Genomic DNA, 13,953 nt, shown 5'->3' with positions numbered 1-13,953 from the left:
GGGTGCAATGACTGGGCAGACTTAGCTCCCACAGCTAGACACATGGGGCCTGACAAAAGGCATATTTTATAAAGACTCTTTAGTTAGATTTCATTAGCTTTGAATTTTTGACTATTTGAGTACAGCCTGTGAGAAATTATCTTTACATTTAATTAAAGGGCAAGTAGATTAAAAAGAGTGCGAAATCCAAAACCAAACCTGTTGCTGTTGAGTCGATTCTGACTCATAGTGACCCTATAGGACAGAGTAGAACTGCCCTGTAGGGTTTTGAAGGAGCGGCTGGTGGATTCGAACTGCCAGTCTTTTGGTTAGCAGCCGTAGCTCTTAACACTAGGCCAAAAAAGAACAGACTGTTTAAAGGTACTGTGTAAAAGTACTGTTTTTGTATCAACAGTATTAACAAAGACAAACACTGCTTAGGGCAGTGATTTTATGTACTAATTTAAAATAATTCCAGTTTATTCGTTAACTTGGCTTCTTTGAGGCAGTACTTGGTTAGTCGTGAGTACATTTAATTTTATTTACTGGAAAGAAGTTTATTTCTTAAAAAAAAAATCAGACTTCACACCAGGCCTTTGACATGTCATGCTAATAATCCCCAAAATATGTTTAATTGAGGGAGACTGGTAGTTGGTAGAGAACCCAGATTAATATAATTTCTCAAAACCCAAGGGAGAATTTTAATAAAGAGGAAATGGTCAAGTGATGTCAGCTACTACCAGAAAGTTAAGATAAATGATGGTTGATAAAAATCTGTTGGATTTGATGTGACAGTTTTGATTTTTGAGAAAGATTTCAGTAGAATAAAGGAAGTGGAGTTAATGAGGGAGATTGAGGAGAGAGTGAGTGATGTGGAAATGCAGCAGTAATTTGAAACTGTTTTGGAGGGGAAGATGGTCCCTGAATGGAGGACATGTGAGCATGGGACAGTGTGGAGACTTAGGAAATCATCTTGTTTGGTGGAGATAGAAAGGAGTTAGAGAATATTACGGAAACATGGGTTTAAAAAGGTTGAACTACACTGATTTAGGTAATTATTAGCTTTGGATCTTCGTTAAGTATTCCCTTTTATTCCCGGAAGTGTTATCTTTAGTTGTCTATTAATTTAGCATATCCTTAGGATCTATGTAAATAAAGTAACACATGACAACTCATTTCACTTCTAGGATCAGACCAAGTTAGCTTAGGTGTGGGCCTCACCAAAAGCTGAGAGTTGGCATAAATGGTGCAAAAGGCAAGATAAAGTATTAAAATGAAACAAAAGGATATGGTTGTCTCATTAGGTCAAATGCACAGACACATTTTACATTTAATTTAGAAGAAATGATTTAGAACTCCCTTATTGTGTATTACTCTAAATAAAGAGGGATCCCATAATAAAACAGCATAAGTTGGTCTGGCACCTCTTGTCAGCTTTAGGTAACCCTCCTTCCCCCAAGTATTAAGGACTAGGTTTCTGCCTTACACTGCTCTGTGGAGCAGATGCTCTGAGTGTATCTGTCCACCTGACTTCCTGCCATCAATAGCAAGAACCAGTGTTCGGGTGGCTCTAAACAATGATGATTATGACAAGGAATACTCACAAAGATCAGTTGCTGTTTCTGGAAAATAATTGGTTAAGTAAGAACACCTGAGATGTGAGAGTTTCAACTGCTAAAATTGTGGTTGATTAATGTATGTGGTTTTTAATTATCAAAGGTCAACTCCATAATGAAATGTTTGAGAAATCACCTCTGGCTACCAGTCTATCGAGGAAGTTACTGGAGCACTTTAACGGCTTGAGTCAACGTATACTTTAATACAAGTCCCATTGAGGCAGTGGGGAAGGGAGCGCTAGCCATAAGCAAGTTGTGGAAGGTTGGCATCCCTAGAGGTACATATGATTTTCCCCTTCTGTAAGACCTGTAGAAGGATCTAATTAATTCATTTATATTAAGGACTATATTTCCATGAGGCTTATAGTATGTTTAAGGATATTTGCCTTTTACCCAAAAGGCAACACCTTCAGTTAAAATTTGTTGACCACCTATTCTGTTTTAGGTCAGTGTGATTGACCAGCTTTCTGTTCAGCAATTAAGAAATTATCCTTGCTTTTGTAGAGTTCACAGTCTGTGGTTGTCAAAGTTAGAACATTCTCATTATGGAATTTTAGGAGTCTTTGAGCCGGATGAGGAAAGAATTTATGATATCAGGCTCTTGTTGAAATCCCACTTAAGAGGCAACCATTTATTTCACCTATGGTAAGGCTCACCCTGAAGACAGTTAATCCTCACTAAATGGAAACGTTGGCATGCTTTGTAAAATTGTTTATGTATATTTAAGAGGAAGCAGGGAAACTAGTATGTATCTAAATAAAAGCTCATATCTTTTCCCCCCTCGCCAACACAAATTAACAAGCAGACCATTCTTTATTTGTTTTGGTCTCAGGTAGCTAGAGTGTTGCTTATTTATTATTAGCAAATGTAATTTTTAAAAATAATTCAGTGTTCTTTGAATTTCTCAGTATATTGGTCTGTGAACTTGAAAAACATTTGGAAACATTTAATGCCTTGAAACTCATTATAGTAGTGTGGTCAAGATAAATTAATTTATTGTTTGTACCCATTTCTTTGAAAATATCCTTAAATTCCTTTTCCCTCTTGAAAAATCTTCATATTACTAGTGATATTTTTATGAAGAAAAAACTACCTTCCATCTCCTTCCTCCAGAGTATAGGTACACACATATACAAACTCTCACACACACTCGTAAGTAGAATCTGGGAAAGTTCACAAAATAGTTGTTTATGAGAAGGCTTTATTTAACTTCAGTTTTGCAAAAGCCAGTGAAAAATGAAGAGGAAAGAGGCCTTGAAATGTTTTTTTGGGGGGGAAGGGGAGCAACCAGGTCTTTTAATGAGACTTGCTAAAGGTCGCCTGGCTTAAGGTCTCGTGGGAAGGCAGGACTGGTAGGCACTATCAGCCCATCTCTGCGTTCTAGACCCTTTGGCATCAGCCTTAGATCCCTGCATTTATATTAGATTTTTTACTTTCTGTAACAATTTTATCCTTTTTGTCACGATGGATGTCTTTGATTCCAAGGAGAATTCCAAATGAGGAGTGTCAGATAAAAAGTCCTTATACCAGGGGTGTTCTGATTGCGGGAGTTTGTGTTCTTTGAACAAACCGTATTTTTTTGTTCTCCAGAATACATCATCGTCCACTTATTAAAGCCCAGTTTATTTGAATACAAAAAAAATAAGTTGTTATTTCAGGTAGGCTTTGAAATTACTTTGGCTCAGTTGCTTTCTAAGCAGCATCCACAGATGGCCTGACGCCATTTTGTGTGTGTGTGTGATTTAGAATAGAATATCTTAAGTTGACTCTCCATTTGTAAAAAAAAAAAAGTGTTTTAAGACAAACGCTTTTTGTGTGTGTATGATTTACTTTATCTTTTCTGTTTTGCTTTGTTTAAAGTGCTTGTTTGCTTCTTTAAATTATTTTTAACAAATTATTTTTCTGTTTCTTTTTCAGATGATTGTTGGAGAAACCCTGTCTGTTTACTTTAACCTTTTGCACTCAAATTCCTTTATCAGGAATAACTACATAGCCACTATTTACAAAGCCATTGGAACTTTTTTATTTGGTGCAGCTGCTAGTCAGTCCCTGACTGACATTGCCAAGTATTCAATAGGCAGACTGCGGCCTCACTTCTTGGATGTTTGTGACCCAGATTGGTCAAAAATCAACTGCAGTGATGGTTACATAGAAACCTACATATGTACAGGGAATGCAGAAAAAGTTAAGGAAGGCAGGTGAGTGTTATATCGCTAATGCTTATTTTATCTTGTGTGTTCTTGGAATAGAAGGTTTCAGTGACTAGAAGATGAGCCACCTGCTAGCCTAGAGAAGTTGGTGTAAGGGAGGTGAATTGAGAATATGTATTTGACCCATTCTCCCTCCTCATTCTTTTTTTCCCCATTTTATCCTTCCCCTCTGTTTAAGACAGTTTTAATGCAATTCTTTTCATCTCCAGTGTATAAGAAATATAAAAATGGACCTTAGAGATCATTTGTCCAGGGGTCAGCAAGCTTTTTCTTAAGGGGCCAGATAGTAAATATTTTAGGCTTCGTTGAGCATATAGTCTCCTTCCCAACTATTGAGCTCTGCCCTTGTAGCAGAAAAGCAGCCATAGGTAATACTTAGATGGATGGGTGTGGCTGTGTTTCAGTAAAACCTTATCTGAACAAACAGCTGCCACAGGGGCCATAGTTTGCCAGCCGCTGATCTGGCCCAACCATGCTAGACCCTTTAGTATTCTTAGGGTGTATTTTTTGTAAGATAACTTGGTTCGTATCTTGGTAGCTCTAGGTCCTCAGGTTGCCTTTTTTTTTTTTCAGGTTGCCTTCTTTTATAGCACCCTCACTGGGCAGCTGTCTACATTTTGGAGCACTAATACACATGAAATAGAATATAACCCAAAAGGAGGTTATTTAGTCCAACTCCTATAATTTATGGACAAGGAATTTTCAGTCTTGCTTCTTCTAAATGATGAACCTTCATGTATTTAAAGATAGCTATCAATTTCCCAAGGAGCCCTGGTGGCACAGTTGTTAAGTGCTTGGCTGCTAACTAAAAGGTTCGCAATTTGAACTCATCAGCTGCTCCACGGGAGAGAGATGTGGCAGTCTGCTTCCATAAAGATGACAGTCTTGGAAACCCTATGGGGCAGTTCTACTCTGTCCTATAGGGTTGCGGTGAGTCGAAATCGACTTGATGGCAGTGGGTTTTAATGGGTATCAGTGTCCCTTAGTTATTCATCATCTAGCAAATACTTTCTCTGGGTAAAGCATTCTTTGTCTTTTTTTTTTTTTTAAATGTATAATTTCCAGACACCTTACTATCTTTGTTGGTACTCTTGGAACCAACATTTAGTTTGTTAATATTGGAATGCAGGCCTGCTGTTAGCACCCATTCTTTGCATTTAATGGGAATGAAAAAATAAACTTTATTTAAGTAGGAGTATACAGTGTGCTGTGTGCTAGGGATTTAGCAATGAACAAGACAGTTCTCACCCCCGTCTTCATGGAACTCAATCTAGCAGGAAAAACTTACTTTAAACAAATAAGAATGGAAGAGAACCCTCCCTAGCGATAATGAGGTCAAAGAATAGAGAGGTCAGGCTGTTGAATGGTAAACTTTGAGGTGATGAGAAGGATCGATGGTTATAAAGTCTTAATGAGTGAAGGAGGAAAAAGTAACTGAAGAGGTAGGGAGTGAGAAGCAGATGGTAGAAGCTGGTGGTGTTGATTTGAGCCCCAGAAGAGCAAACATCTTTATAATAAGGGTTGTTATTGTTAGGTGCCATTGAGTCAATTCCAACTCCTAGGAGTGATCCTGTGTGCAACAGAATGAAACAGTGCCCAGTCCTGCACCAGTCTCACAGTTGATGCTATGCTTGAGCCCATAATAAGGGTAGAAAAAGAATAGTGTAGAAATGACTTTGGGAAGTGATGAAGACACCAACCCTAACACTGGACTCTTAAGGTGTGTAAGGCGTGGAGATCTCATTGTCTACTTTGCGAGGGCCACGGGGTCAAGCAGTGTCCTAGGGAAAGGCACTTTAATGTCTAGGAGGTGTCGTGAATCTTCAGTGAAGAGTTTGAAGATGCAGTGAAATACGGGGGACTTTAACAATAGAACTAGAGTTCCAGAGTGTACAGTGGAGGAGTTGGGATGGAGGGGACAAACAAGTGACTTGATTGGAGAAGAGGAAGCTTATTGAAAGTAAGATTGCAGTTTAGTATGAATCATAAGGAAGAGCAAATGGATGGATGAAATCATCATGAGAAACAAAATCTACCAGAGTAGAATTATCATGATTTGCCCTTTGATCAAAGACTTCGCATATAGCTTTAAAAAAAATTGTATGTATTTATGAGTACAGTTATGAAAACCACCTGTAAGGATTTAAATCACACACATGCAAAAAAGAAAAAAGAATAGGTACTCTTTTTTACAGCTTTATGAGGTGTAATTCAGATACTATAAATCTTACCCATTTTAAGTGGACAGTTGGATAAATTTTATGTATAAAGTTGTTAACTACCACAATTAAGTTTTTGAATAATCCCATTACACTAGTGGTTTTGAGCGTGAGCCTTTACAGCCAATTCCAGCCTTCATCCCTAGCCCCGGGATCTACTTTCTGTCCCTACACTTTTGTGTTTTCTAGAATATCATACAAAAGAGATCATATACTAAGCACTCTTTCGTGTCTGCTTTCTTTCACTTAACATGATGGTTTTGTGATTCATCCATGTTGTTTCTTTTTTTTGCTGAGGAGTATTCCATTGCATGACTGTATCACAGTTTGTTTATCCATTAACCTGTTAGTGGACATTTGGGTTGTTTCCAAATTTCTGGCTATTAAAAATAAAGCCGTTAATAATCATTTATGCATGAGAATATGCTATCATTTCTCTTGGGTGAATATCTAGGAGTGCAATTGCTATAAGGCATGTATGTAGTTACCTTTCTAAGAAGCTGCCAAACTATTCTCTCAAGTAGTTGAACCATCTTGCACTCTGCCCAGCAACGTATGAGGGTCCCAGTGACTCTATTTCCTTGCCATCATTTGGTATTGGTCAGCCTTTTTTTTTGTAGTCATCCTTGAGGATGTGTTGTAGTATCTCAGTGTGGATTTAATTTGCATTTCCCTGATGACCAATATGAGGAGGCATGGTGGCACAGTGGTGAAGTGCTTGGCTGCTAACCAGAAGGTCAGCCGTTCAGACTCACCAGCTGCTCCGCAGGAGAAAGACGTGGCAATCTGCTTCCATAAAGATTTACAGCCACAGAAACCCTATGGGACAATTCTGCTCTGTCCCATAGGGTCATTCTGAGTTGGAATTGACTTGATGGCAATGAATTTATCTATTCTAGGTCCTTTGTATTTCCTTTGCTAGAATTTTGATTGGAATTGCTTCAAAACTATAGATCAGTTTGTGATGAATTGCCATCTTGAGCATTCCAGTTCATGAACATGGTGTATCTCTGCATTTATTTAGATTTCCTTTAATTTTTCTTAGCAATATTTTTTAGTTTTCAGCCATCACTAAGTTTTTAATGTTTACGAGTGCCATTGTCAAAAAATTTTAAAAAATATGTCTGTTTCCAATTATTTGTTGCTAGTACATAGAAATACAATTGGCTTTTATATTGACCTTGTATCCTGCAACCTTGCTAAACTCATTTATTAGTTGGAATAACTTCTTTTATAGATTCCTTAAGATTTTCTATATTCCTATTAATTTTGTCTGCAAATAGAGGCAGTTGTACCTCTTTCTGTCTTAGTTTGCTAGTGCTGGTATAACACAAATACCATAGGTAAGTACTTTAAAGAACAGACATAGTTTCTCAAAGTTTAGGAGGCTAGAAGTCTGATTTTAGGATATTGGTTCTAGGATAAGATCCTTGTCTCTTCAACTTCTGTAGCCCTGTTTCTTGGAGTTCTGATTTTCTGCCAGCATGTTTCATCAGTCACTCTTATAGAAGTTTGAAATCTGTAATTTAAAATTTTTTTTTGTCTTTTCAGCTCTGTCAGTTTTTGTTTCATATATTTGGTGGTACTACTGTTCAATATATAACATTTTAAGTGGTTTTTCCTTGATGAATTGTTCCTTTTTATGTATAAAATCTTTTTGTCTCTCTCTTCCTGGTGTATATAAATTGGCTGGCATATACTATTACCCTGATTACAATTTTGATTTTAGCACACTAGCATTTTTACCCATCACCCTTTAAAGTTTTTGCAGTAACACATGTGCAGTTGTCCACTTAAAGGGCCATGTAAGGTTCTGGAAAACAGCCTCTTTAAACATTGTATGAATATCTGGATAAATCAAATTACCTGGATAATTTAATTGCATTAAAAATACGTATTGTTTATAGTTTTCAATGAGAAGACCCCTTAGTAAACTTTGGGGCTTTGGGCCAAGGAGAAAAGAAAATCAAATATAGAAATGAAATTTTAGGAAGGCTTTGTATCTTCCTAGAAAAATGTGCTTTTCATCAGTGTTTCCAGAATGAGTTAGTTGCTGCCAGTTTCAGAGCTGTATAATGTTGGTACATAGTTGTGGCTTCTCATTACTCTTCTCTGGTGGAGTGTAGTTTGGCTGGACACACTTTCCTATTTCTTTTCTCTTGAATTTTAAAAGTCAGGAAGCCAAAAATGAGAAAACATTTCAGTCTAGACATTGTCTATAGTTTATTAGGATTATAGCATAGTCTGCTCTTTTAATGTATTTATCTCCACAGCCTGCCCCCTGTAAATTTTTAATTATAAAATTATAATGCTTGACATTAGGGAGAAAGAACATAAGCATCCAGAATGAGTCATTTTTGTTGACTGTATAAATGAGTCAGAATTACATCTTAGAATGAGATTATCCTCCTACAATTTTGGTTTTTGGTCTTGATTTTTTTCCCTTTGTTCTCTTATTTTCTGTCTTTCTCTCTTCTCCCTCCCTCGCCCCTTTCTCTTCTGCACTTGTGCACACTCACATATATTGTCTGATGTCACAGGACTTTTACTGGGCACCTTTTGTGGTGCCTTTGAGGTCCTAAATGTAGAAATGAGAACACACATGAACTTTAATGGAGTATTAATTTTAATTTCCAGAGAGTTTTTATTCATTGTTTAAAATTAATTTGCTGTAAATTAAAAGGGGCTCTACTTGCAACGTGAGGATATCCAACTGTCATTGCTTATGCCAGTGAGAATTGCATGGCCCACAGTTTTTGAAAAAAATTACTAATGAGCCCGGTTAGTTCTAACTGTAGTTCTTTTCCCAGGTCAAGATTTGCTTTAAGCCATTGGAATCACCTGGGTTTTTTTTTTTAAATGCAGATTTCTGCCACACCCCCCAAGTGTCTGATTCAAAAGGTTTGGGATGCAGCCTGAGAATTTGCACTGCCAGCATTTATTTTTTTTAACATTTACCTACCTGCTGCTGCTGCTGCTACTCTCAGTCTGGGGACTAGCTTTTCAGCGTACTGCCATGGTTAATGGGAATCTGACCTTGCATGAAGTCCGCCTTCTCAGGATGCAGGGGCTGATATTTCAGATGGCACAGCTGGCTGGTCTATTTGTATAGTCCACTGTAGTAACTACTGGCTGCTTTGAGAGACTCACTTTCTTAAAATTTTTATTTGGATATGTATGTTTAAGCACAAATTATGAGCACTAGTGGTGCTGTGGTTAAAAGCACTCGGCTGCTGACTGAAAGGTTAGTGGTTCGAACCCACCAGCCGCTCCTTAGGAGAAGGATGTGGTAGGCTGCCTCCATAAAGACTTACAGCCTTGGAACCACTATGGGACAGTTCTATACTGTCCTATAGAGTTGCTATGAGTCAGAATTGACTCGAGGGCAACAATTTTTTTTTTTTTTTTAAAGCACAAACTCTGTTTTTGATGAACTCTGAATGACTTATCTTCCTGACTACATAAATATTCAATAAACTATTTCTTTTTGGATTAAGGCAGTATTGTATCATACTGTATTGTTTGTATTGTTAGATATTTAATTGTATCTCTAGGTTGTAGAGATTGGTTTGAATGTGAGAAATAATTTTTCTTTCTTGCTTTTTTTTAATGCAACACACATATAGGTAAATGGAGTTGAAGTCTGAGGGCGTGCCCTCTATAATAGTGAAAACCCATTATAATGAGACTGACTGGCCATGCTACTTAAGTACCTGGTAAAACCTGCTTATCCTTTCAAAGAATGGCTTCTTCTATATGTTCTAATTGTGGATATTACCGAAGAAGCCTTTATGCCTCAAAAAGATTAATTTGTTCAGACTTAGTGTTTCTCATGCATGTGTATGTATAGACTGGACAGCCTTCTTTTATAATCATATATCTGTATGAAAATATCAGAATATAGGATGAAGTAGGGGTGATTTCAAAAGGTTCTTAACTTTATAAAAGGACATTAGTCACTAGTGTATTTAAAAGGTGACCACTTTCCTCACCCCTACAGCATCCTAGTTTTTTAGCCCTTAGTGGCTCTCGCACTTGAGCTGCACTGGCCTCACCTGGAGGCTTTTGTTAGAATGCACATTGCTGAGTCCCACCCTCGAAGTTTTTGGATCTGTGGGTCTTGGGTGGGGATCAGGAGTATGCATTTCTAAACCCTTTCCAGGTGGTGCTGACATTGCTGATGTATTTCAGCCTGTTCCATAGATTTACTAACTCCCACCAACGTCTAGTGCTTTTATGTCCCAGGCAGTTGGGAGCTACCAAGGTATGTGTGTTGCTTGTGTGGTGCTCACTACATAGGAGGTGTGGTATGTTTGGAAATTGAGTGCCTGAAAGAAAGTGACACATCCTTAAAGGAGTGAAGATAAAATGCTACATGAAATCAGAGGAGGCTACATGAAATTAGCCTCCTCTGAGGAGGCATTTTGAATGTGTAGAATTGGATAGGACATATCTTAGGTTCAGGGAGCAGCTTGGTCAGAGGCAGGCAGGCTTAGGGTATACAAGTTTGGGGTCAGATATTAGAGGGCTCTGAGTAATACTCTAAGGAGTGTCAGCTGCCTGACATAGGAAATGAGGGGAAAGACTGAATGTGTAGAGACAGGTTGGGAATCTGTGGCGCTAATCTAGGTGCAGGGTAATGAAGGGCTGAACCAGGTGTCTTACTTATCTAGTGCTGCTATAACAGAAATACCACAAGTGGATGGCTTTAACAAAGAGAAATTTATTTCCTCATGGTAAAGTAGGCTAGAAGTCCAAATTCGAGGTATCAGCTCCAGGGGAAGGCTTTCTTTCTCTGTCAGCTCTGGAAGAAGGTCCTTGTCCTCAGTCTTCCCATGATCGAGGAGCTTCTCAGGCACAGGGACCCCGGTCCAAAGGAGGCGCTCTTCTCCTGGTGTTGCTTTCTTGGTGCTACGAGGTCCCCAACTCTCTGCTTGCTTCTCTTTCCTTTTATCTTTTAAGAGATAAAAGGTGGTGCAGGCCACACCGCAGAGAAACTCCCTTTACCTTGGATCAAGGAAGTGACCTGAGTAAGGGTGGTGTTACAATCCCACCCTAATCCTCTTGACATAAAATTACACAGTGGAGGACAGCCACACAATACTGGGAATCATGGCCTAACCAAGTTGATAACACACATTTTTTGGGAGACATAATTCAATCCATGACACCAGGGCAGAGACTGTCAAAATGAAACATAAAAAGAATTTAGAATTTGGCAACATGATTTTGCCTGGAAGGGGGCACGGGGGGTGTGGCTGAAGTTGGAGTGCAGGGGCCAGAAAGGAAGAAGGCAGTGCAGGGAGTATGTCAGAAAGGAAGCAGTTAACAGCCTGCGAAAAATTGCGTTGTTAGGTGCCATTGAGTTGGTTTTGACTCCTGGCGATCCTATGTACAACAGAATGAAACACTGCCTGGTCCTGTGCCATCCTCACAATTGTTGTTATGCTTAAGCCCTTTGTTGCAGCCACTGTGTCAGTCCATCTCATTGAGGGTCTTCCTCTTTTCACTGACTCTCTACCAAGCATGATGTCCTTCTCCAGGGACTGATCCCGCCTGACAACATGACCAAAGTGTGTGAGACATAGTCTCGCCATCCTTACTTCTAAGGAGCATTCCGGTTGTATTTTCTCCAAGACAGATTTGTTCATTCTTTTGGCAGTCCGTGATATATTTCAGTATTCTTGTCCAACACCATAATTCAAAGGCGTCAATTCTTTGGTCTTCCTTATTTATTGCCCAGCTTTCACATGCATAGGAGGCGATTGAAAACACCAGGCCTTGGGTCAGGTGCACCTTAGTCTTCAAGGTGACATCTTTGCTTTTCAACACTTTAAAGTGGTCTTTTGCAGCAGATTTGCCCAATGCAATGCATCTTTTGATTTCTTGACTGCTGCTTCCATGGGTGTTGATTGTGGATCCAAGTAAAATGAAATTGTTGACAACTTCAATCTGTTCCAGGTTTATCATGATTTTGCTTATTGGTCCAGTTGTGAGGCTTTTTGTTTTCTTTATGTTGAGGTGTAATCCATACTGAAGGCTGTGGTCTTCGATCTTCGTCAGTAAGTGCTTCAAGTCCTCTTCACTTTCAGCAAGCAAGGTTATGTCATCTGCGTAACGCAGGTTGTTAATAAGTCTTTCTTCAATCCTGATGCCCCATTCTTCATATAGTCGAGCTTCTTGGATTATTTGCTCAGCATACAGATTGAATAGGTATGGCGAAAGGATATAACCCTGACGCACACCTTTCCTGACTTTAAACCTCTTCGAATGACTGCTTGTTGATCTATGTACAGGTTCTTTATGAGCACAATTAAATGTTTTGGAATTTCCATTCTTTGCAATGTTACCCATAATATGTTATGATCCACACAGTCGAATGCCTTAGCATAGTCAGTAAAACACAGGTAAACATCTTTTTGGTATTCTCTGCGTTCTTTCAGCCAGGATCCATCTGACATCAGCAGTGATATCCCTGGTTCCTCATACTCTTGTGAATCCAGCTTGAATTTCTGGCAGTCCCTGTCGATATACTGCTGTAGCGGCTTCTGAATGATCTTCAACAAAATTTTACTTGCATGTGATATTAATGATATTATTCAATAATTTCTGCATTTAGTGGGATCACCTTTCTTGGGAATAGGCATAAATACAGTTCTCTTCCAGTCAGTTTGGCAGGTAGCTGTCTTGCAGATTTTTTGGCATAGATGACTGAACACTTCCAGTACTGCATCCATTTGTTGAAACGTCTCAACTGGTATTCCATCAGTTCCTGGAGCCTTGTTTTTCACCAGTGCCTTCAGTGCAGCTTGGACTTCTTCCTTCAGTACCATCGGTTCCTGATCATATGCCACCTCTTGAAATGGTTGAACATCGACTAATTCTTTTTAGTATAATGACTCTGTGTATTCCTTCCCTCTTCTTTTGATGCTTCCTGCGTCGTTTAATATTTTCCCCATGGAATCCTTCACTATTGCGACTCGAGGCTTGAATTTTTTCTTCAGTTCTTTCAGCTTGAGAAATGCAGAGCATGTTCTTCCCTTTTCATTTTCCATCTCCAGGTCTTTGCACGTGTCATTATAATACTTTGTCTTCTAGAGCTACCCTTTGAAATCTTTTGTTCAACTCTTTGACTTCATCGTTTCTTCTTTCACTGTAGCTACTCAGCGAGTTTCAGAGTCTTTTCTGACATCCATTTTGGTCTTTTCTTTCTTGTCTTTTTAATGACCTCTTGCTTTCTTCACGTATGATGTCCTTCCACAACTCGTCTGGTCTTCAGTCATTACTGTTCAACGTGTCAAATCTATTCTTGAGCTGGTCGCTAAACTTAGGTGGGATATACTCAAGGTCGTACTTAGGCTCTTGTCAACTTGTTCTAGTTTTCTTCAGTTTCAACTTGAGCTTGCATATGAGCAGTGGAATGTCTGTTCTGCAATTGTCCCCTGGCCTTGTTCTGACTGATGATATTGAGCTTTTCCATCGTCTCTTCGCACAGATGTAGTCGATTTGATTCCTGCATATTCCATCTGGCGAGGTCCCCGTATATAGTCGCCGTTTGTGTTGGTGAAAAAGATACTTGGAATGAAGAAGTCATTGGTCTTGCAAAATTCTATCATGTGATCTCCAGCATGGTTTCTATCACCAAGGCTATCCAACTACCGATCCTTTTTCTTTGTTTCCAACTACTGTATTCCAGTCTCCGGTAATTATCGATGCATCCTGATTGCATTTTCTATCAGTTTCAGGCTGCAGAATTTGGTAAAAATCTTCAGTTTCTTCATCTTTGGTCTTAGTGGTTGGTGCATAAATTTGAGTAATAGTCATATTAACTGGTCTTCTTGTAGGCACATGGATATTATCCTATCACTGACAGCGTTGTACTTCAGGATAGATCTTGAAATGTTCTTTTTGACGATGAGTGCAACGCCA

At 38.9% G+C, this 13,953-nt stretch overlaps 1 protein-coding gene across 2 annotated transcripts in view; it reads left to right on the top strand.

The window, feature by feature from the left end:
• The window catches only part of PLPP1 (phospholipid phosphatase 1), a 129,850-nt gene that overhangs the window by 72,476 nt on the left and 43,421 nt on the right, over positions 1 to 13,953 (top strand). For both annotated transcript variants that reach the window (XM_049863827.1, XM_049863836.1), the window contains exon 3: positions 3,513 to 3,793. In XM_049863827.1, coding sequence (XP_049719784.1) covers positions 3,513 to 3,793 — 281 coding nt within the window. The remainder of the gene's footprint in view (positions 1 to 3,512; positions 3,794 to 13,953) is intronic.

Source organism: Elephas maximus, chromosome 2 (genome assembly GCF_024166365.1).
Source record: "Elephas maximus indicus isolate mEleMax1 chromosome 2, mEleMax1 primary haplotype, whole genome shotgun sequence".
NCBI lineage: Eukaryota > Metazoa > Chordata > Mammalia > Proboscidea > Elephantidae > Elephas > Elephas maximus.
This window is presented reverse-complemented; position numbering and strand designations above follow the sequence as displayed.